A 25,751-nucleotide genomic window follows, 5' to 3' on the forward strand; every position below is an offset into this window, starting at 1 on the left:
TGATCCTTATTACTCTCTGTCCACTGCAACTATAAGAGGAAAGGAGGAAATGGCGCTTCCATGCTAAGCTAATTTGTCCTCATTACCTTGTAGAATGGAGAATCTTCTAGAACAATTTCCAATGCGGAATTATGCATCTTTTTACACTTGCCTCATTTTAAATGCTGGTCTAAAACTAGTCCAGCTTTGGGGGGCAGAATGTGACACAAACCCAATCTTTTCATCAGTTGTACAACCACCCTCATCAAATCACCAGCTCTTCATGCCCAAGGCCATCCTCTAAGGCTAAATTGTCTTCAGCTAGCCCCAAAGTTCCTGACATTGTAGGACCCAATTTGCGGGTCTCCTAGGAGTTGAGCTCTTGCCTTATGCTGACTGGACAGACACCTATGTAGCCAAGTAGTAACCTGCTCACCTCAATTCAAACAGGAATTACTTATGCCATAAATATTCTGCTTGTAACTGGATTGCACAAACATTATGAGACTGTTAATAGCACGTTTTAGTTACTCACAACTCCACCAGCTTAAGGTAAGTACAAAAGACTTGAAACCAAAGACCTAGGTATAAACTCTCCCTCTTCCACTCCCTAGCTGTGTGACTTTGAGTAAGTCGCTTAGTCTTTAGGAGGCTCTTTCCTCTCCTCTGTGAATTAGAGATGGTAATACCCACTTCGCAGGGTTATTACGGAGGTGAAAGGAGACATCTAACAGGATATTGTCACTGTAGTGACAACAGCATTATAGCAACAGGAACAATTTCCTAGGCACTTTTTTGTGCCAGGCACCGTGCCACGTACTCAACTTGCTCCATCTCATTTAATTCACCCAATCACTTTATAAGATAGGCACATTTTACAGGTAATGTAGCTTCAGCACACAGTGACTAAGTCATCTAAGTAACTAGCACTGTTAACGAGGGATGGTGCTGCACAAAACACTCCTCCTTTAACTTTTTCATGTTTCACTATGACAAAGATTTCCGACTTAAAACAAAGTAATAGCAATTACTTACTGGGGATTCATCGGTTCCAAGTCGCCGATATGTTGAATTACACAGCTTTTTAACTTTCTCAGGACCCTCTATATCATAATCTTTGGGAAAAGCTTCTCTGTCACGGTGCCTTAAGAAAAAATTAGGAGTACATTAAGAGATGAAGTTTATTTATTCTATATTGCATTCAGATTTTTAAAAACTATCCAATGAAAATTTTCTATATTTGCAGCATTATTTTAACTATAAATTTATTAGATTTGTGACATATAAAGTATTTTCCATCTCTTTTCAAGTAATGCTGAGGCTAATTCCTAAAAGCAACCTAGCATAAGTGATAAAACTAATAATATCACCCAAACAATACTTCTCGAACATAGTAATAGTAATTACTCAGTGATTCCAATGAACTGAATCTTATTTAATAATGTAGATTAGTTTACCAACAGTAAATTCTAAAATAAGACATGGTAATATCTTGGAAAGGCAACCTTCCACTTTAGAAATTCTTTCTACCATGAATTTTAATTACAATTTTTTTCAAAACAAGACAGCAAAGTATTTGCCCATATTGATTTATAACCCGTGCTTCCTGCTTCTAAAGAGGCAATAAAGGAAGCTGATAAACATGAGGTAGAAGAAAACAGTTCTTAAAAATGTAGATGGAAGAAGGAAAAAATATACCAAACATCTTGATTAAAAGAGTGATTAAGAATAATAAGAGACAGGGCACAGTAACACATGCCTGTAATCTCAGCACTTTGGGAGGCAGGCAGATCTCTTGAGCCTAGAAGTTCAAGACCAGACTGGGAAACATGGCAAGACCCCATCTCTACAAAAAAACACAACAATCAGCTGGGCTTGGTGGCATGTGCCTGTAGTCCCAGCTACTTGGGAGGCTGGGCTAGGAGGATCACCTCAGGGAGGTCAAGGCTGCACTGAGCCATGATTGTGCCACTGCACTCCAGCCTGGGCAAAGAATAAGACCCTGTCTCAAAAAAGAAAAAGAAGAAGAAGGAAGAAGGAAGAAGAAGGTGGAGGAGTATGAGAAGAAGGAGAAGGAGGGGGAGGGGGAGGGGAGAGGGAGGGGAGGGGAGGGGAAGTAGTGGCGAAGAAGGAAGAAGGGGATTTGGGGCTAGAGAAGGAAAAAGCAGAAGTGGCTGGCAACTGAATAAGCTATTTTTAATAGAACTTTCTTGAGTGAAATACAGGAAGCTAAGACTAAGCACCCCTCAGAAAGTACCTTGCTTTAAGGGATACAGGGCTAGAATTCTTGAGTGCAAGTACCCAATAATTCAATCATTCAGCTATTTGTTTATTCCGCAAATGTTTTAAAATTCCTACTATATGCCAGGCACTTTGGTAGGTTTGGGGGATGCAGTGGGGAGCGAGTCTGATGGAGCCCCTGCCTTCAGTTGCTTGCAGTCTAGATAGAGAGACATAAAAATAAGAAAAATCTACAACATGGTAAGTGTGGGTAAAAACCTAGGGAAACAGAATCACTTCCCTTAACCTAGATTGGGCACCCAATCCAAAGGGCATCCAAGTCATGAGGCCCTTTAGGACCTGACCCCCTCCCCCATTCCCACTGGACTGGGACTCAGCCCCTGCACTACATTCCCATTAACACCCTTGCCTCCCCACCTCTGAGCATGATAGCAGAGCTCTGTAGTAGAACCCAGCAGCAAGGGAGCCCAGGGTGGGGTGGCAGGCAAAACACCACACCTGAACCCTCTTCTCTCCTCACATCTGAGCATCAAAGTGCAAAACACTAAATGCTTTTTGGTAACCTACCAGCATTTTATGAGAGCCTAACAGGAAGCTTTCACTTAAGTCGTCAGGGGGGATATTGGACAACACAGGCTCAACCAGGTCCTAGCTGTTTGGCCTTGGGCAAGTCACTTAACCTTTCTGTGCTTCCATTTTCACATATATAACATGAGGACAGAAATAATAACAATACCTTTTAAGATCTTAATATGAATTAAAATTTTTTTAAAAAGCAGAAAACCCTTCATATGCTGTAAAGCATCACAAACATCTATGTGTAGTGAATACTAATTGGGCTCCAAAATCTGGTATACACTGGAACTTAGTTTTGCCATAATTGAACTTAATTTTTCTTCCAAGCTCTCATTTTACCAAGTGGAAAAACCTGCATATTGGTCAATCCTGGATTTCTTCCAGTTCTGAGGGGTTTGTCTGGTGCCACAATGCCAAAAACCCATCTTTGTTGCCATCCTTTCTCCTTGCTTACATCTGCAGAAATACTCTCCTTCCCCTGTGGTCTTCCCTTACAGATCCATGCAGGTCTCCATCCTCCTGGCCTTGCCACACAGCCTTGTAGGTAGACTGGTGCTCTGCTGCAAGGGTGCCACTCTCTAGCCCACCAGACATCTTCCAGTGTCTCTCTCCACCTGGGTTCCTGGAAACCCAGGCACCATCCCTGGGTTACGTGCCTGACCCACCAAACAGATAGTGTTTCACTTCTCCAGCACTCTGGGCTTGGGGACATATGGGAGCCCCAATCTTCAACAGTTCTGAAAACATTACCCTGGGAATAGGGGGTGATGGGGAGAGGCAATGACAGGTCCTGATATGGTTTGGCTGTGTCCCCACACAAATCTCATCTTGAATTGTAGCACCCATAATTTCCACGTGTCATGGGAGACACCCTGTGGGAGGTAATTGAATCATGAGGGCGGGTCTTTCCCATGCTGTTCTCATGATAGTGAACAAGTCTGACAAGATCTGATGGTTTTATAAAGGAGAGTTTCCCTATACAAGCTCTCTCTTGCCTGCTGCCATGTAAGACATGACTTTGCTCATCATTTGCCTTCCACCATGATTGTGAGGCCTCCCCAGTCATGTTGAACTATGAGTCAATTAAACCTCTTTCCTTTCTAAATTACCCAGTCTAGTGTATGTCTTTATTAGCATCATGAGAACAGACTATTACAGGTCCCATCTGGCTCCAGGATTTCCAAAATCTTAACTCAAATTCAGGATCCCAGACAAATTCAAACATTCTCAGCTTTTTCTCTGGCCTTCTCCTTTGTGTGTCTATGAATTCTTCATTTGCTGTGGAACAGGATGGCTTGGCTCTTCATGCTCCCAAATCTATCGGGCTTATGCTGAGACCCAAGTTTTTGAAATCCAAATCCAATAATTTGGCTCTTTCGTTACCTGCTGGGTCATTCTTCCCTGAGGCAATAAAACCGGAGTACGTCCCTACAGCAGCACACAAATGAAGGGGAAATATACCAGTAATATTTCAGCGTATTTGCCCCAGGGCCCACCTCTTTATTAGACCGCAGGCCTGGGAACCCATACTAGTAGAGGCCTACAAAATAACTACTTTTAAATCAGAAATATATATATATATATATATATATATATATATATATATATATATATAATCCAGCTTGGATTATACCTGTCTTCACACCATCAGTCAATCTATCATTTTAAACTTTTTTTTTAATGGAAGAATGGGCCTAAGAAAGCAAAGATATTTATGGTCTGTGAAAGTCAGTATGTGGCCCTAATGATCCTACCATATACTTTAGCTTTCATGATAACTAAATTCTTACAAAAGATGCAGATATGTTCTTTTTTCATATAGCAACCTTAGATAGCAGCCAAAAGCCTAACATTAAAACCATGAATCTATAATGAGGGTGTTTCTTTGGGGGACTGAGCTAATGTAACTGGCATTTCCTCGTGCCTGCTGGCTGCCCACGGATGCTGTGCCCACAGCCTGTGGGGCTCTGAGAGATTCACAGCCCAAAATCTGCCCCTACTCCCAAGAGGCTGCCAGCCTAGCAGAGAGAAATATACATGTTTAAAAACTATAAAATGTATAAAATACACTGTATGAAACATAGTAAAATATATAGACCCAAATAAGATATAAGATATGCCTTTACTATATACTCTCTCTATAATACATATTTACCATATATAAAATGATTAAGGCTTTCTAAAGGAAACAGGAGACTGAATTAATTCTCTGACTTTATTATGTTAGGGGAACAGTGGCCTGTGCCTCGGATTTCCTGAGATGAACTGAGAATCATAAGCTGAGGAACTAAATGAATCAACAGATTGAGAGTCTCATATGAAAGGTGACACATAAGTGTAAAATATTATTAAGTGTAATGATAATATGTACAATAGGCTTTAGTTGGGTATTTTTAAGCACTTCATCAAAACCAAGCCTTATAACCTTTCTGTGATTAAAATATAATATATACATACATAAAAATAATCACGGTGCAATAATATATATTTCTTCTAGCTTCATTCTTCTTGCTACCTGCATTTGTTTAGTCATCAAATGACTTGCCATGATTTTTTATTTGTTGCAATGAAAAATTCTGCATGAGAAAAATAAATAAATGTACTAAAATAGAATTTAGAATGCCTCTAGAGTAGTAACTTTCAAACTCTTCAACTACAGTCCCCAGTAAGAAAAATGATGCATCTTTTTTTTTTTTTTTTTATATGAAGTTTTGCTTTTATTGCCTAGGCTGGAGTGCAATGGTATGATGTCAGCTCACTACAACCTCTGTCTCCCGGGTTCAAGTGATTCTCCTGCCTCAGCCCTCTGAGTAGCTGGGATTACAGGCAAGTACCACCATGCCCAGCTAATTTTCTGTATTTTTAGTAGAGACAGGGTTTCACCATGTTGACCAGGCTGGTCTCGAACTCCAGGCCTCATGTGATTCACCCACCTTGGCCTCCCAAAGTGCTGGGATTACAGGCATGAGCCACTGCATATGGCCAAAAAAAATGATATATCTTAATCCAGAATACATACGTGCATTTCCATGCATAAAATTGAAATCAAAATTTGTCCAGACACGGTGGCTCATGCCTGTAATCCCAGCACTTCGGGAGGCCAAGGCAGGTGGATCACTTGAGGTCAGGAGTTCAGACCAGCCTGGCCAACACAATGAAACCCCATCTCTAGCAAAAATACAGAAAATTAGCTGGGCACGATGGTGAATGCCTGTAATCCCAGCTCTTCGGAGGGCTGAGGCATGAGAATCACTTGAACCCAGGAAGCAGAGGTTGCAGTGAGCTAAGATCGCGCCATTACACTGTAGCCTGGGTGACAAAGTGAGACTCTGTCTAAAAAAAAAAAAAAAAAAAGGAGAAAAAAAATTGAAGCCAAAATCTGACAGTCTTTACCATCATAGGAATTTGGATACTTTTCATTCCTTATATTTTATTTTTTTAAATGTCATTATTAATCCACTGAATTCAGTTCACAATGCATTAACGGGTCATGAAAAATATTGCTCTAGACCAGTGGTTTTCAATCTGGTTGGAGAAGGGGATCAATCTGTGGCCTCCACTCCCACCCCAGAGACAATGCAGACATTTGGCAATGCCTGGAGACATTGATGGGTATTACTTCTAAGGAGGAGAGCACTACCAGCGTCTAGCGGGTAAAGGACAGCAATGCTGCTAAACATGCCACAATGCACAGGACAGCCCCCATCCACAGAGAAGTATCTTGCTTAAAATGTCCATAGTACCAAGGTTGAGAACCCCCTAGAGAACAGCTGCACCCCAGACTCTCAGTGGTTCCCAAACCTAAGTGCTTCATGGAGCAGCCAAACTTTCCCCCAAAAAGGATGGGGCCAACATAAGGCTGCCAACTTTTTGTTTTGACAAGAACATTCAAAATAAAGTAATCATCTATCACCCTTCATAAGAAGGCCTGTAACATCAACAATCAGTAAAAACAACCTCACAGTCCTTCAAACTGAATAGATTCAGCTATCTGAAAATCTTGCTACATTGAGTTGCAGGACTGAACAAACTGGAGTCCAGAGCTACAGGTCAGGAAGGTCCCGCAGCTCCCAGAGGCTGCCCCAGGCCAGAGGGCCCAGCTCCCCATCAGCAGAGGAGAGGGTGGGGTTTGGTCATAGGATTATTCTTACAGGAAAGGAAACAGGTTACACTTTAGGTTTCTGTGGTTGTATGTTTATGTGAGGCAAGGGAAGTGGGAGGTTGCAAAGAAACCAGCATCTTTGTCACTGCCTCACCTTTCACATTGTTTTATAATTATCCATTCACGTATCAGCCTTCTCATTTGACAGAAAGCTTCTTAGACACAGGAATTATTTTTTATTCATCTTTGTGATCTTGGTGTGACACATTGTAAATGCTCATTAAATCTTAAATGATTGACTGATTGATTGATTAAATGAATGTTCTTACATTTTGTTACTGTCACCTCAATATAAATGCGGAAAGCAAAGACTTTCAAACGTGTCCATAAAAATGAAGAGTATCCTGGCTCAGTCTGCAAAAGCACATGTAAAGAGGGAGTAATTATGCATATAGAGATGCTAGTCCTTTGCAATGCTAACTTGTCTCCAGAGGAATTATAAATCTACTTGCTGAATGAGAAAACTTTCAACATACATATGCATAACACTGATTGCAAAGGGGTTTGAATCTGAGCAATAACTGACATGAGAACAATGAAAATCTGAGCTGAATTCTAGCTTCTGGTAACTTGACAAGAGACGTACTTTTCTTTGCAGATTTCAAAGATGTTTAAAATGTTTAGTTAAGACTCCAGATGGCAGAATATATTAATTTTAAATTTTAGAAATATTAATGTAGTTCACAACCATGCCGTCAGCTATTGTATTTTCTGATATAAATCTAGCCCAAATAAGAAGCGAAAGATACCTTTTCTATTAGATTTTTATAATCATCTGCTATCTAGAACTTTAAAAGAAAATTACCCTTGAGAGTCAGCTATATTCCCTAACACATTAGAAACATAAAACTGATAGAATCAAAGACTGCAACGAGACATTTGACAATCCTCTTTGAAGATTTCATGGGCAAATGATTTACATGCCAAGGCAGTGTTATTCGGTGGCATAGCCCTCAAACTGACAAATGAAGACTTCCAGATGTATTTGCAGAATCATAAAGAAAATCTTATGTTCTTGGGAAAAATTGTGACATTTCAGACTTATAAAGAAAGACTTTGTTTTTCTTTGTATCTCATGCTGTATGTGATCTGTGCATCTATAACCATGAAACCACAGAATTTGAAACTTAACTGCACTCAAAAGGAAACCATCTGATGGAGGCAGATAAGTGAAGTCATCTCCTTCACTCAGCATATATTGAGTGGCATGTAAATAAGACCTATCATTATTATAAATTTTCTTCATAGAAAATCTTCAAAACAGGAGGCCCTATGGAGAATATTGGAAGGAAACAAAAGGAATACAACAGTTGAAGGCTTTGTCTAGCATAACAGTTTAAATGTTAAATAAATGTGGTCAGTCTGATTAACTGCCAAACACATGACTTTGAAAACAGCTGAAGGGATATGTATAAAATAGGGCAACACTACAATTGGTAATCTCACCTGGGATACTTTTAGAGGGAAATAAGATGCTAAGTACACCAGGAGTGGTGAAAAAACGGACTATCATGGTGAAACGAGGGCAAGTACGTTCTGTCACCCTATGTTTAGACAACTGGATCTCAATTATCTTCAAATCCTAGGACACTTCTGAGTTTCCTTGATCCTCTCCTCCAGAAACAACTTGGAATAACTGGCTGAAGACACTGGGAGTTTTTAAGGGGCACTGTACATTAGTAATTACTGTAGTCTGAAAACACCTTGCAGATTTCCGGCATGGAGTGACATGGAGATCAGCCTGCCTCCCTCCAAAACAAAAAGCAAAGAAACACTCAATTACCTGTGTAAGCTCCTATTCCAATAGTCTTAATCTACTGGCTTAAATAATTTGAATTATTCCAGAATAACATCAAAAGATTACATTATGTCACCTTAAGATCTATTTTAAATCACACTTAGTGATTCCATGAGCTGTGCATATTGAGTAGATAATACAAAGTCTTTTGGTTTCAGGACAATTTGTTTCATTTACTTTAGAAAACAAATAAGTTTTTCTTCAGGAATAAAATCTAGAATTCAAACAGACTTCCATAATGAACGTAACTACACAAATACACATTTTTCCCTTTCCTCCTAGAATTCATTCAAAAACAGCAAAGGAAATGAAACAATTAAAAGCAAATAAATGTTTGGCAAAATCACAAGTTATGATCCCCAGATTATAATATGTACAAGGGCTATTAAAAGCAGCCAGACTCCAGCTGAGGCCAAGTAGAAGAAGTGCTGAGAAGAGATCAACAAGATTGCACAGAGGTGGGCCTCTTGGAGTGCAAACCAAGTTACATTTCCCACGGCTGCACAGATAAACTCTTTCTCCGGAAACAATGGAAAATGTTAGATTAAATATTATTATATTTTGACCAGGTGCAGTAGCTCACACCTGTAATACCAGCACTTTGGGAGACAGAGGCAGGTAGATTGCTTGAGGCCAGGAGTTTGAGACCAGCCTGGCCAACATGGCAAAAACCCGTCTCTACTAAAATACAAAAAGTTAGCCAGGCTAGTGGTGTACACCTGTAAATCCCAGCTACTAGGCAGGCTTGAACCCAGAAAGCAGAGGTTGCAGTGAACTGAGATTGCACCACTGCACTCCAGCCTGGGCAATGAAGTGAGACTCAGTCTCACAAATACATATGTGTGTGTGTGTGTGTGTGTGTGTGTGTGTATGTGTGTGTGTGTGTGTGTAGAGAGACAGAAAGAGCGGCATGTAAATAAGAGTATTACATACTTTTAATGTGTTGGACATTAATGGAGAATTTTCAGACCAATTTTTTGGGTGAAAGCTAGAACCAGAGGAGTAATTAGAACTTCAAAACACCAAACCCACTCCCTTAGGGTGTTTACCAATGTTATATAAGGGTAATGGCTTTAGGTCCAGAGGTTCAATAATGTTAGGGCTACAGGGAGCTCCAGAGCCCATCCTAGGAAGGGAGTTTTACAAGAAGGTCTTCTAGATGTGATAGACATTGTGTTCACCAATATATTTTATCCTTCTTTTCTGGGAATGCAGGAGGTGAAAATTCCCAGCATTTGCAGTTAGTAAGGCCATTTGACTATTTCTGGCCGATAAAATGAATATACACAGAAATGATATGTGTCATTTCTGGGCTACGACAGTGGAAGCTCTTCTACAATATTCAACTCTTTCTTTCCCTGAAATGACTTTCTGAAATGTCATTTCTTTCTGAAATGACTTTTCAGATGATGGAGCTTCAATCAAGCTGATTCTCGGAGTGTCTATGTGGAAGAGTGCCCACCTTCCACCAAAAACCTACAGCAGACATTGTATGAACAGAAAATCAACCTTCATGTAATACTCACTGGAATCTGGGCTGGAGGGTGGGGGGATGCTGTTTGTTATCATAGATTAAGCTTAGCCTAATCTCACATAGGAATTAGTATCAAAAGTGGGCTATGGGTGCTGCTATCACAAAAATAAAAATATATATATGGCATTGGCTAAAAGCCAGGCAGAATAAAATAGGAAACTGGAAAGGCCAAACTTTATAGCTAGAGAAAGTGAGAAGTCAAATCATATACCTCCTGAGATTGAAAAAAAAATTGGAAAACTGTTAGTTTTGTGTGTGAATTGCTATTGGTTGTGTTTTCCAGGTATTTACAAAAGAGAATGAGATGAATTCAGGAAATAATTGGCTGGGCTTCAAGAAGAAATTAAACAGAAATGAGAAATTCCAAAAATCTGGGGCCTTGAAATATTAAAAGAGCCAACAACTTTTAGATCCCAAACAGTAAGAGAGAAAACTGACAAAGACTCTTTTGAGACAAAGGTCCACTAAGGCTCTGCTTTGCAGCAAAGTTCATCCTATTGTGAGGCCCTCCAAGTAAATTCAGATAAATTAGAGTTGTCAAAAGATAAAATTACAACAAGTTTAAAGATTGACTTGGCTTTTATTAATGATTCTAGCATCTGGCAATACCTCATTCTGGAAAACAGAATGAGTTGAGCAGAGGAGGTTGGTTTTATAGATAGAAAACGGCTGAAAAAAGCAGAAACAGAGAACAAAAAATGGATTGGCTGCTTCAAAATTCCTTTCCTGATAAGGTTAAAACAAAGGGGACTTCCTTACTAGGCTGACTAAGGTAGACTGCAGTCTCCTGGTTTTTCCGAAAACTGGTCTGTTTCAAAATTCACTTTGATTATGTGGCACTTAGCACAAGTGACTCCATTCCGGCTTGGTCTGGTCTTCTGGGGCCTGGTGCAGGAAGCTGGTTCAAAACTATGGCCTCCTATAAACTTTGTTTAACAGAGCAAATATCTAATTAAGGAAATGGCCAAACAGAAAATTCCAAGGTGTCTGATTTCTGTGACTACATCAGTTTCAAAGTGAAATTCAAGGTGTTCTAAAGAGAAAAGGTAAAGAAATACAGCAAGTCTGAGAACTCTATCTAGTTTATATAGAAAGAGTTGAGGGTGAGATTACTAGCATTTGGAACAAACTGAATTCAAATAAATAAAAAAGTACTGTTTTTGAGAATTGTACTTCCAAATAAGCCAGGAGTCTACATTTGTAAATCCTTTGACTGTTCAATATTTAAAATATCCTTTGGTTCCCCAACATCCGGAAACAGAAAATGAACCAATTGAGTTGAACACAGGAGATGCAGGGAGTCCAATATCCACTGCAGGCATAGAATAATGGAAAAGCAAAGATCACACCAGGGTGGAGCCAAGACCACAGAGAACAATGGGAAAGAGAAGCTGCTCCCTGAGAGCCGAATCAGGGTCTCATCAAAGAGTATTCCTGACACCAGGGTAGAGCTTTCTAACAATGTCTGCTTGCCGCGGACAAATGACAACTCTGTCACTGCCATCCTTCTTCTTTCTGAGTAGGTGTCCCTATTATACTCATCCTGTCTCTGTCCCAGCACTGCACAGTTGACCCTTGAACAACATAGTTTGAACTATGCAGGTCCACTTACACATGGGTTTTTTCAATGAAAGTTACACTGGGTGTGACTGCTTCTCCTGCCTCTCCTTCCACTTCCTCCACCTCTTCCTTGCTGCCTCATCTGCCACCTGAGACAAGAGACCAACTCCTCCTCTTTCTCCTCCTCCTCAGCCTACACAACCTAGTCAATGTGATGACTTTATAATGATCCATTTCCACTAAATGCATAAATATATTTTCTCTTCCTTATGACTTTTTAGTAATGTTTTATTTTCTCTAGCTTATTTTATTGTGAGAATACGGTATATAATACCTATAACATACAAAATATGTGTTAATTGACTGTTTATGCTGCCAGTAAGGATTCCGGTCAACAGTAGGCTATTAGTAGTTAAGTTTTGTGGGAGTCGAAAGTTATATGCAGATTTTCAACTGCACATCTGGCCAGCACTCCGACCCCCATGTTGTTCAAGAGCTAACTGTATATTGGGTATATCAAGTGGGGAGGACAAAAATCTGGATTTTTTTTCCCATAGGTTTTTGAACCAAGAAGAACCACAGTTAGTCTTGGTAGAGAAACTATGGCATAACATGAGCAGATCCTGGATTTTGACCTACGACTAGATGGAATTTGGGTCATTTTTCTTGGGTAAACATTTGGGTAAAGGGGTGAACATAGACTGCGTGTGGAAAGAAGAGTGAAAGCAATACTTATGACTTGCCTACAGAATACAACTTCCAGTGCACATGGGACTTTTATGAAAAATTAAGATAAAATATTTCAATATATTCAAAAAATATAAATCATAGCTCCTGACCACCATGCAATAAAACTACAAATTAACAACATTTTTAAAAATATCCTTCTTTGATCTGAAAATTTTTAAACACTTAATCAAACAACTCTTGAGTCAAAAGATCAATGCAAATTAAATTGCTTAATTTCTCAAAAGTGCAGACAAATTAAAACACCACTTATAAGAATCCATAGGATATAGCTAAAGCAGTACCCAGGGAAAAATCCAAAGCTTTAAGTATTTAGATCACTAAACATGAAAGAAGGAAAGCAAATAAATGAAACATCTAATGCAAAAGCATAATAAAAGAACAAGCAAAACAAAAGAAGTAAGAAGAGCAGAGTAATTCAAGATAAAAGCACAGTTAAGTAAGTTAGAAAACAGAAGAGAGGCCAAGAAAAAAATCAGTAAGTAAACAAAATAGACAAGCTTCTAACAAACCAAGAAAACAAAATAGAGGGATATAATATCCATACAATGACACATTATTAAGAAATAAAAAGAAATGAAGTATTGATAAAAACTACAACACAGATGAACCTTGAAAACATTATGTAGGTCACCAAGGACCATATGTTGTATAATTCCATTTATGTGAAATGCCCAGAATAGGCAAATCCATAGAGGCAGAAAATCAATTATTGGTTGCTTGTGGCTCGAGGGCTGAGGGCTAGAAGAGGTTTGGGGTGAGGTATAAAGGGAGTAGGATTTATTTTGGCAGGGGGTAACAAAATGTTCTAAAATTGATTGTGGTGATGGATGCACAACTTGGTGAATACTAAAAGCCATTGAATTAAATACACTTTAAAAGGGTGATTTGTATGGCATGTGAATTCCATCTTAATAAAATTGTTAAAAATAGGATATAACCATCAAAATAGAAGAAAAACATCTTAATCATTAAAGATTACTTTCCATAACTCTATGCAAATATACATGGAAAGCTAGATGACTTACATGACTTTCTAAGAAAAACTATTTCCTAACACTGCTCCCAGTAGAAGCAAGAAGTCGAAATAGACTATTTCCAAAGAAGAAATAGAGACAATTATCACAGAGCTGAGAGTTATTCCCCAAAACAGTACTAGTAGGGGAAAAAAAATTGGTATTTGTGCCTGAAAGTCCAGCAGGACATTTGGTATGCCTTGACCTGCTCATTTGTCAGAGTTATATGGGCAAGGACTGAGACAAGGAGCAAGACTTAACACATTACATTTGCCACACTGACTTTGACATGCATGGAAACCAACCAGTAGTGGTTCCAAATTACTTAAGTTTATTATAAAATTGTTTTACACGAAAAGAAATATTCAAATTAAAAAACCATGCAGTCTTTCCAGGCTAAATTTTTCTAATAATTGACATAACACCTAATCATTTGTTAGAGGTCTGGGTGGGAGGTCACAGTATCTTAACCTCTGAGAGACTGCCTGCAGTGGCCCATTGTTGCCTATTGACATGCATCCCCTACAAGGAGAGCAGGTGCCACTGATCTCTGAAAGCTCGGGGTTCTTATACAATCCTGAGTGGGGAATTCCCTTTCTGTGACTGGATCTATTATGAGTGTTGCTGTTCACACCCTTGCTATAAATGGCCATATGCAAACTAGCTAGCCTTAATGTGTTGATGGTAGATACGTGTTAGCTCTGCTGTTCTCACCCATCTGGCTGTTATTATAGTTTATGGATATGTAAATTAGGCTTCATATATATAGATGGATAAATGCTGTTAAGATGCTATGGCCACCTCCAGGACTAAGAGTCACAATTCTTACAATCACACATTCTGCATCACAAGATACCAGTCATTACACAACAAAAAATGCCCACACATATTTCCAAAGACTCTTGGGGAAAGGGTAGTACTGCCCTTGGTTGGAAACTAATGTGCTATACCTTAGTTCTCCTTGGGGATCCTAGGGACTAGGTGAACCTCCTCTGGAAAGCTTCCCTTGTCCAACAGGCCTACGTTAAATGCTCCTCTTGGATGCTCCCTGAGCAACCTGCTTACTGCTAATTATAACACATATCACAGTACATTGTAATTGCTAGGGTAGCCCTCCCCACTCCTGTCCCACAGTAACCTCTAACATCCTAAAGGCAGGTGGGATGTCTTAGTCATGGTCAAATTCTTAACCCAGCAAAGTGCCTGCAACAGAGCAATGGATTCATAAATACACTTTTAATAAATGCCGTTCAAAAAAGAGTCCTTCATCTAGGAAGAAGATAGTGAATAAAAGCTTAGTGCTTTTTTAAAAAAAAGCTTATTTAATGCTTCTGGATCCTTACTGAGCAATTCAGTTTTTCCAAATGTTTAAAAAATTGTGACAAGTTATTTATTCCTATATTTTAATTTCAAAATAGTTTTTCCTATCACTATCTATAAAAGGAGGCTAAATTATTTGCAATGAAATTTACTTTGCAATAGATAAATGGTATTATGTTAATTCTTCCATTTAATTGAACCTGGAACAATCTGATTGGATATTTAGTAGCTTACCAAAGAAACATATTATAATATTTCTGCCAATTAATTCTCTTTGTTAATGCATCACAACTTAGTTAAATATAAAAAGAAAATACATAGTGTGACTAATAACAATTAAAACATAATTGTATTTCAAGTGAAATAAAGGAAACAGTAATAAAGATTAATGTCTATCAAAACCAGTAAGAAGGCTGGGTGCAATGGCACACATCTGTAATCCCAGCACTTTGCGAGACCAAGGTGGGAGGATTGCTTGAGGCCAGGAGTGCAAGACCAGCCTGGCTATTAAAGGAAGACTATCATCTCTACCAAAGAAAAAAAATGTTTTTAAAAATTAGTCAGGCATGGTGGTGCATGCCTATAGTCCCAGCTGCTTGGAAGGCTGGGGCAGGAGAATCACTTGAGCCCAGATGTTTGAAGCTACCACAAGCTATGACTGAGCCACTGCACTCCACCTTGGGTGACAAAGCGAGACCCTGCCTTTAAAAAAATAAAATAAGAATATTTAAATGTATTCATAACTTTTGTAAAGCACTCCAAAGATATGTTTCATCTAATCTCTACACAGGATTTCTGTTTTCAGCCCATTACATCTAAGATAAATTTTAAAAAATTGCATTGAGTAGGTACAAGTTGGCTGGGGAGGGAGAGTTTAAAGTCAAAATAGCATCAATTGTAGGAAGTCTCCCAATATATTAATGGGTTATGTTCTAGACGTTTGCTGTAAAACTGAGGGTTTGGAATTTGCTATTCCTTCTCCACCACAGTAACTTTCTCTAGGACTGCCAGCCCAGCACTCTTTCCTTCTCCTGGGTGCATCCTCCTTGTTCGTGGCTCTTGGAGAGCTACCATATTTCCATTTGCCCTTGCCCAGCCAGATGACTTCAAACGGGTACTTGGCCCAGGGAAAGACATATGGCCTGAAATTTGTTGAGCCAGAACTGAAAATACCTTAAAGCCAATCTTTCTTTGTGGGATGAAGATGTAAGTTATACATTCCAGAACTGCAGCAGCCATGTTTCCCATACTCTTCCACAACAAGATGAAGCAAATTCACAAAGAGAGAAGGGAAACACAGACCTGGTGCATTTTCATCCTTCGTTCCAGTTGTTCCTAAGGCCCAGCTGACCCCTGCCCTTCTCACCTGGTAATCAATCATCCAGGAATATCCTGAGTTAATTCATTCTGTTTTCTTAGGCTAGAGCAAGCTGACCATCTGTCACTTGCAACGAAAAGAGTTCTGACCAGTACCCACAGAAAATGGTGCCCATGGGGATGAGTTCCCAGGGAAACTCAGAGAAGTGTATCTAACAATACTAGTTATAGTGCCACAAAACCCCCTGAGCCCCGAGTTTGGGCTTCTCAGTGTGAACCTCTCCTTATCAAAATGTCACTAAGCCGCACATTCTTCTAACTTCCTCCCCCAACCACAACACTCTTACCTAGAAAGAGATAGTCAGTAAGGTAAATGAAAGCAAGCTTGGTGAAAAAGTACTTCGGACTATCTGTGAGAGGAAAGACTACAGCAGCATTACAATAAGGAGAGGACTCTAATGGCTCCCACAGCCCAGTTATGAGTTGGGTATAAGGGTAGGGGTTTGGCTTGAGGCAGAGGTACTTCTGTACAGCAAGGATCTTTCCTAATCCAAGTTTGCCTGTGTGGTGAAATGCCTCTTCTGTATACTTTGCCTTACCAGGGCTCATCTTGCATGTAAAACAATTTTATTTTTGTAAATGCCAGTTAAGTTGAGCAAACTTTCACACAAAGGTCATGGCACAATCATTCTATAACTATCGGTTTTCAGAAAAAGAATTTGACTGGAATTTCTTAAAAGAAAATAGCACTGAAAGAAAAATGTAGTCAGGGCAAAAGGAGGCAGAGTCTCCTGGATTTCGTCTTGAAAAATAAAAAAATATAGTGCTTTCCCCAAAAACTACTATATCCAAAAGCATTTGTAGGTGATGTGCGTATGTTGAGGAATGAGAATGTAGGACTAAATTAAAAATAACGATGGCGTAGGATCCACCGTTGTAGAACACAGACGAGAATGAAAGGGTGGTTAAACCAAATGAATGTGAATAACATCATGCTTTTTACCCAACATAAACTAGCAATTAAAAAGATATTTTTAAAAGGCTCATAATAAACCATGGAGGGTGACTCAGATGCTGAAAGAAATGAAGTATTGTGTCTAAATTCTGATCCTTTAGAAAATGTTTGCATCCAGGTAAAAGCTGCAGAAAGTGATATCACAAATTTTAAGTAATTTTACTTTATTCTTATTATGAAAATACATGTTTGTTATGGAAAATGTAGAAGTAGCAAAGAGAAAAAAGAAAAGGAAAAATAACCCATAAATCCACCATCCAGTAATAAATATGTTACATGGTGAATATTTTTCACTCTCTTTTCAGTGAATATAGACTCATTTATTTTATTTTATGTTATGTTATTTTATTTTATTTTATTTTATTTTATTTTTTGGAAACAGGGTCTGTCACCCAGCTCTGTCACCCAGGCTGGAGTGCAGTAGCTCAATCTCAGCTCACTGCAACCTCTGCCTCCCAGGCTCCAGCGATCCTCCCGCCTCAGCCTCCCAAGTAGCTTAGACCACAGGGGTGTATCACCACACCTGGCTAATTCTTGGTGTTTTTTTGGTAGAGATTGGGTTTTGCCATGTTGCCCAGGCTGGTCTCGAGCTCCTGGCTCAAGCAATCCTCTCACCTTGGCTTCCCGAAGTGTTGGGATTACAAGCGTGAGCTACTGTTCCTGGCCTAGACACATATTTTTAACCAAAGAGAGAATTCCAGTGCATATTGCTTTTTTATACTTAAAGAGATCAATTTTTCAAATATTAATCTTTGTACTTTTCTTTACTGAGCCACCCTTTAAAATAACTTTTGCTCTAATAAATCAGAGATACCCACTTTTGCTTTGGGAAGAATTAGGACTGTTTCATCAGAAATCTGAAGAAAAAATGGAGTATTATTGATTAACTTCTGACTGACAAAATGAAATTTTTGAGTTCTGAGTGAGATGTTTTCTTGAAAGTCAGGCATTATTGAGAAACAAAAGGACTTCTAAATTCCTTAAGCTTCTGTTAACAACAAGAACCAGAAGCTCCCAAACATACCACAGGGAGGATGACTTTGTCATTAATCTTCTGAAGAACACTTTAGAAACTAAAAGAGGAACTTTGGTAAGTCTCAAGCCAATGGGAGTAAACCATCCTGGGCAAACCATGGCATCCTCTCACCCTCTCTCCAGGGCATTGAGAGGAAAGTTGAGTTGAGTGTCACTGGGCCAGCTGCAGGCCACCATGTTGAGGGTAGAGGTGCCCCACCTCTACCTGTGGCTGCAGGGTGACCAGCCTAAGTCAGGGGCTGTACGAGGACAAGCCTGATAGGTATCTGCAGTCCCCTGCAAGAGACCAAGTGGGACTGAATCTGGAGGCAGAGACACCAAGTTCTCAACAAACCAACAGGATCAGCCACAAATTCGGCAGCAGCATGCACAGCAGTTGGACCACAATGAGGCGAGCAAGGACAAGGACCTACAATAGATCCGGAGGCCTCACTCCTCCACCCCCACCCAAACGTCACATAACCTCAGCCCCTTGTACACATACAGATGGTGGTGGGGGAAGGAGAAGGTGGGGGAGGAAGGACTCAAGGAGTGGGCACTGTTCTGAACGAGACTATTTTAACCTAAAACAAGCTGTTAAACTAAAAGAGACACAGATAAGCTTTAATTGGCATGTTTGAATTTTTCTCTAGTAACCAACAGTTGAAAAGTTTGAGGATTGGTTTTAGAAAATAAATTTTATATATGCATCTGAGTTGTGTGCATATTTCTAATTCTGCTACCCGCTAGAGTGAATATATTTCCATGTTCTTAGCCTACTGTTACATCATCTTAAATGCCTGCATGATATTATAATTTGGAATTTTTTAAAGTATAAGTTGAGAAATAAAAGTATCTCTTTAAAGTGTAAATATCATTCGTCCCCACATTAACTCAAAACCTCATTAGTACCTATCAGTTCTTGATGGTATGACACACACTGCAACGAGGAACAGCACAAACTTAGCTCCCATTTAAAAATTCTTTACTATTTTAACAGAAGTATATGTTATACCCTTCTAAGGTCATTTCTACAGAGGTGTCCAAACATACTTCCATGTAATGTTATTGCATCAAGAGCATGGCTGTGAAAATCAGCCCTGGTTTGAGTGAGGATTTTGTACGACACTGTGGTCTTTTACCTCAAAGCCTCATTAAAATATAAATATAGGGCCTCAGTGTGCAGTACATTTTGGGTTTCTGTCTTTATTCTTTCTGCCTGCTCATTTGCTCATTTATTTGAGAAACATTAATTGAGCACCTACTGCATTCTTATCCCTTGTCCTGAGGCTTGCCCTTCTTTCCGCCTTCTAACTATAGATCCAAAAAAGCCCCTTTAAAGCCTCTTCTCTCCCCCGTCAAATTTTGTGTTGTTTGCATGGAAACCACAGAACCAAACTTAAAAATGTGTACAAATTAAGAGTTAATCAGCTTCTGATTGAGGGCCTGAGTCTATGTTAAAGGCAGAAAGATGAAGGCTTGATAGAAAAGAAGCCCTTGTGGATTTCAGCAAAAGGACAGGCTGCAGCATGTGGTTACCAAGGGGCCTTATTATTTTTTTTTTCTTTGCTTTTTATCATAGTTGTCGAATGTGTGTTGGAAATGTAGAAAGATGGGATTGCTGGCTAGCAAAGCTCTGTGTAGCACAAGCTTGGTCTCCTGTGACAGGAGGAACTCTAAATGCTTCCAGGTTAGTACCTGAGAAAATCATTCATTAAATACAAGAAGAATGACACAGCAAATTAGAAAATTCAGACACTCTCTTTTCTATTTAAGTGCACTCATGATATCCAGGTGTCTTGGAATTGGGTGCTCCTGTGAACGTGAAGTACCTTAAATACATATAAACTTCCTGTTCAAACAGTGCAGTAGGGTAGGGGGAAGTCTGAAGAGCTTCATGGAAAGATTCCCCCCTTTAATTCTAATTTATTGCCCCAGCCCAAATGATTTTGTGTAAAAGTATTTAAAACTACAAAATTCTCTACCCCACAATTATCACCATATTTCTCTTCCCTTTTTTTCTGTTTATCTTTCGGGTTTCTTCCTATAGGGGACAGGAAGTGAAACTCCCAGGCTCTTTAATTTGGGGCTTAGGCAGGGAAGAAAAGTAATTAAAATCACAAATACATAAAATTAACCTGAGTCCTTAAAACTAAATGTCACCATGGAGACCAGAGCAAGAACTGTCTCCATGGAGATCCCAATGCATTTGTTTTGCTTTAAATTATTATCACTTGTTCCCAGATGTCAATTTGGGCAAGGAAAAGATAAATATGAATGAATGAATATAAGAATTAGCCTCACATGAGAGATTTTGTTAAGGGTAACTCTAAATTGTTGTGATTCTTAGTATTTCATCATTCCAATGAGTGGGAAGATATCCTAACAGAAAATATTTCCCCTTAGTTCAGTTCTAATGGAATCACCTGATGATATGGCTCCATAAATGCTACAGGAATTAGTGGGGTAAAATAATTCCTAGAAAAGGCATCTCTCACTCAGAAGCATCAAGGTGTGATGAGGGTGATATGACTCTATCAACCACTTCAGTTGCAAGGCAGAGGTGGCTCTTTGGTAATGTTTCATCCCAGTAACAGATGAAAGGTATCCCCTAACAAGGATTCTGGATATAGTACTTTATCACGTCTATTATACACAACTGTTTTTAATATGAGTAATGAGGTCAAATAGCTCTGTATCACATGCCAGATAAAGAGAAACACAGGGAAAAAATCTAAATGTTTGAACTGTTTAATCAGAGGAAAGTCAGAATTTCTCCCAGATACAGATTTTGTTTTGTACATATGTGTACAGTCACTTAACTGATTGAATACTCTGTTGAGAAGCCATGCAAATGGTGTGTTTATAGATACTAAGTGTTTATCAGTTAAATAAGAAATCACTAATAAAAGCTATTAAAATTTAATAAAAATTTAATCTATCATAAAACAAATCAATAGAAAGCTAACAATTATGACCAAAATGCATAAAAATAAGTCAATGACATCATTCAATTTAGAATTTTACACAACCTGAATTTTTTTCAGCTTTGTAGGACAGATCTTGGTGACTGGCTAGATGTGGAAGAACAAGTATGCCAGCAATACAGTCAGCACAGAAAATGCTAGTGCTTCTCACATTTCACAGTTAATTCTTGCTATCTTTATATTCTATAAAGTTGCCTCGAACACTCAATTAGCAAATACAGAAATACAAGGTTAGGTTCCTGTGAGCCTCTGGTCACAATATTTTTGTCAGTCAATCAAGACATAACCTTGTATTATATGTGTTTCAGTTTAAAAACACCTTACGTAACGTGTATTGTTGATTCATTCACATTGAAATCACTGCCAACTGCACTATAATGTTTTTTTGGAGATAGACTATAAAATGTATTGTCACAACTCAGAGTTAAATAAAACAGGTTTTCATTAAAAATCTAATGTAACAGTTATAAAACTTAAAATCTTAATAGGGATAATTATAAAAGCTATCACAGATACTCAACAGGAAACTTCAGAAATTATAATTATTTTGCCATTTATGTTTTACTATTAAGTATAATTATTGTGTTTCTTTTTTTGTTATACTTTAAGTTCTAGGGTACATGTGCACAACATGCAGGTTTGTTACATATGTATACACGAACTGCACTATAATTTAAATCTGAATGAAGCTTTCTAATACATGCATTTCCTCTGTAAGGGGTGTTACAGTCTTCCTGTGCTTAGCATGATGCTTGGGGCCGTTTTACCATATAGCTAACAAAAAGCACAAAATGCAAAAAAAAAAAAAAAAAAAAAAAAGTCGCATTAAATAGAACATGAAAAGGATACTTGTTTACAGTATGAGAGCTGAAACAAAAAGGCAGAGCATTGCTTTGACCTCAGGTGGGAACATGCACGTTGGGCAACTCAATTTTTTTTGGTCTTTTTTGCTGCTCTGAGAATGTCTACAAATGACCACAAAAGTGCATCAAGTATTAATTTTGACTTACAAATAAACTGTAGCACGTAGGTGAATTTACAAACACAGAATTCAGAAATAATAAGGATCAACTGTATTTGTCCACTATTGAAGAAGAATTCTGTTTCCTGAGGGGCTGTTCTTTACTATTCCACTGCACTTGCCTATTCTTTTTTGTCCCCTATCCTTAGTTGAAAACCTTGCTCAGGAACCACCCTCCCCACTGCACCATTACCTTTGTTTCTTATAATCATCTTTTTTGCAAAAATCAGATGATAATGAATTTATTGATATTATTCTCCTTTACTGCTGTCTGGAGCTCCTTGAGGTCAATGGCCATGTCGTAATACATATAACTAACTTCTACTGTGCTTAATATGTGGCAGGCCATGTGTTAAAACGTGTTTCACATATCATACCTCATTTAATGTTACAATAACCCTGTCATCCTCATTTTACAGTTGCAGAAACAGGCCCAGAGCAGTCAAGTCACTTGCCACAACACACAGCAAGAGAGTTAGTTTTCAAACCTAGAGCCCGAGTTTTAACCATTATGCTATGCTAAATCAATAGTGTTAGCTACTGATATGGTTTGACTCTGTATCCCCACTCAAATCTCATCTTGATTTGTAATCCCCACATTGGGAGGGACCTGTAGTCCCAATGTGTCAGGAGAGGGAGGTGATTGGATCATGAGAAAATTTTCCCCATGCTGTTCTCATGATAGTGAGTGAGTTCTCACAAGATTTGATGGTTTTATCAGTGTTTGGAAGTTCCTCTTTCACCCTTCTCTCTCCTGCTGCCTTGTGAAGAAGGTGCTTGCTTTCCCTTTGCCTTCCACTGTGGCTGTAAGTTTCCTGAGGCTTCCCAAGACCTGATGAACTGTAAGTCAATTAAACTTCTTTCCTTTATAAATCACCCAGTCTCAGGTTTTTCTTTATAGCAGTGTGAAAACGGACTCATACAGCTACCCTACATTATTGACAACTTATGATTTTCCAGGAACGATGCTAAATGCTTTACAACAATTATCTAATCGAATCCGTTTCTCTATCTCTATGTCCCCAACATGTAGCAAAGTGCATGACACACAAATGTTATGTTGGGTTGAATTTAAGTCTTCCTGTTCCCCAGCCTTCCTTCCAAAACCAATGCATGATATCCCTCTATATTTTCAGCAGTGGCTGGAATGACTTACAGTGTTCCACTACCCTTTTCTCCTCACCAGGTTCCTCACCTTCTTCTCATTTATGTTCTTCTGTGGTTTTGCTATTGATATCTGTAACTTTCAAAATGGAATTTTCAAAGTAATAGTGGTGCAGCAGAGAGCAGAAGCACTGTCCCTTTGCAAAAGGTCTTTCTCTTTAACAGTAACTTCTAGTGGTGATTTATATTATGACTCAAATCTCTGTAGGGTAACAGAATCACAGAAGAGCTAAGTGTTTTGCTTGAGAGCTATGAGGTAAGTCCCATATGAGGCTAAAAGAGGATTTTCTGTTTCCCAGTGTAGCTTTGGATTCCAAATCTGTATAACCTCTCACACTAAGTTCAAAGGAGGAAGAGAGACAGTTTCAGGGTTGAGAAGTAAAAGCAGAAAAGTAAACTTGTTGGAAAGCAGGGAGTTAATTTGAGGGAAAGAATTTGAAAAGTCCTAAAAGTTTCCACTATTCTTCCAGTTTCTCTTTAAGAGAAAGTGAATTTCCAGGTCAAGGTCTAAAGCACAAGAAGTAAACCAAATGCTTCTTGGGGCCAAGCAAGAACTTACATGAGGGAAGTTCCTAAAGACAGAACAACACCCATCTTAAGGCGTAGCCAGTGCTCAGCTCTGGTGCATTCATAGTTTCCCAGAGAAATAAAATCCTCCCTGGCCAGGACTTTCAAATTTTCAAATATATAACCCTGGATTTATTGTGAATCTCCTAGTTTTAAATGTGGCCAACTAATTAAAATGAAAAAAATAAAAAAGTAAACAGAGATTATGCGAAGCAATGTCTTTTGGTCTTAACCAGTGTGAGATGCCAGTTTGCAGTCTCTGGCCAGAAAAGTCCTTGTATGTAGCCTAGAAAATATGAGGGGCCTCGTTCAAATCACTCAATGTATGCCCTACCCCCAGAAAATGGCAGCCCTGGAGGCTGGTCCTCTAAACAGGCATCTCCCTCCTGCTGTGCCCCTGGCCTCCAATTCCTTTTATGAGTAAGTGCCTGTTTCAGAAATGTGATTTCCAGGCCTCTGATAGCACCCGCTTTTCACCCCCTATTTATACACACCCGCTCTGTGCGAATGAGCTAAAACCTCAGGTGGCCGGGGATTTGGCTGCTGCATGGCCCAGTGTGTGTGTGGCTGGGAGCTGCCCCTGGAAGGCTCTTCTATTTCCTCCTGCCTGCTCCAACCCTCTCTCCCACTCTCCCCATCTCTCCTTTGAAAATACTTCTTTCACTTTTTTTTCTCTCTTTTCCGCCTTCCCACTCCTCTCTCGTCTCACCTTTTCCTCACCTTTATTCTCATTTCCTTCTTTCTCTACCTTTCTCCCCCATTTTTCTCATTCTTTTTTCTGTTTCCTCTCTCTTCTCCACTCCTGTCCCCTCTCTCTGACTCTCCTTTCCTTTCCTGTTCTAGCCTTTCCCCTCTCTTTCCTTCCCCCAATACCCGGGATCTTGGGAGGGGAACCTCGCTCACCAGGAATACACCAACACCGGTTTCGAATATTTCTTGTGATGGGAGCGAAGGGTCAGGGAGCCCTTGCGCTCCACCAAGTCCAGGGGTCCGATCTCCAACCAGTGTTGCTTGCTGTCGCACCAGTCCTGACAGAATCTGTCAAGGCTTTCCATGGCAGCCCTCGAGGTATAGACCTCTGAGGAGTTCTCTATGCACCCGTCCTGCCCTACTAGACCGGAAGTACCAAGATTTGGCGTCTCTTATCTCCTAAGCAACCTGGGGCGGGGCCAATGGAGGGGCGGATCCAACCTGACGGCCAAACGTTTCCTAGACGTTGTCGTTACTGATAAGAAACTACGTTTCCCAGAATGCAGCGAGGGTAGCGACCGGGCTACATAGGTGATAAAAGGCGGAACTGCATCCTGGGATCTGCCGTTTCGCCTGTCCACCCGCCAAATCTTAAGAGTGGCTGGGCGCAGTTATGGGGGAGTGGTGGGTCAGTTAAATACCAAGGGAAGAGCAAATTCCCTGAGCCCCGAGTGGGTCTGTTTGGGCTGTTTTTAGAGAAGTTCTTTTTCTTTTTTTTTTTTTTTTGAGACAGAGTCTCACTCTGTCACCCAGGTAGGCTGGAGTGCAGTGGCGCGATCTCGGCTCACTGCAACCTCCGCCTCCCAGGTTCAACCGATTCTCCTGCCTCAGCCTCCTGTAGCTGGGATTACAGGGGCCCGCCACCAGGCCGGCTAATTTTTTGTATTTTTAGTAGAGACAGGTTTTCACCATGTTGGCCATGCTGGTCTCGAATTCTGACCTCAAGTGATCCGCCCGCCTCGGTCTTTCAAACTGCTGGGATT

At 39.6% G+C, this 25,751-nt stretch overlaps 1 protein-coding gene across 5 annotated transcripts in view; it reads right to left on the reverse strand.

Annotated features, from left to right (window-relative positions):
• C13H9orf135 (chromosome 13 C9orf135 homolog) overlaps positions 1-25,252 on the reverse strand; it is an 85,099-nt gene extending 59,847 nt beyond the window's left edge. The window contains exons 1-2 of one of the 5 annotated variants that reach the window (XR_001895924.3): positions 24,922-25,252; positions 1,015-1,123 (exon numbers count right to left, since the gene is read on the reverse strand). Coding sequence is in view for 4 of the 5 variants with exons in the window: in XM_017949918.3 (XP_017805407.2) it covers positions 1,015-1,123; positions 24,922-25,073 (261 nt within the window). In the remaining variant the exon portion in view is untranslated. The remainder of the gene's footprint in view (positions 1-1,014; positions 1,124-24,921) is intronic. The other 4 variants (XM_017949918.3, XM_017949920.3, XM_031654143.1 and 1 more) reach the window with 4 other exon arrangements.
• Positions 25,253-25,751: the final 499 nt, after the last annotated feature.

This window comes from Papio anubis, chromosome 13 (genome assembly GCF_008728515.1).
Source record: "Papio anubis isolate 15944 chromosome 13, Panubis1.0, whole genome shotgun sequence".
NCBI lineage: Eukaryota > Metazoa > Chordata > Mammalia > Primates > Cercopithecidae > Papio > Papio anubis.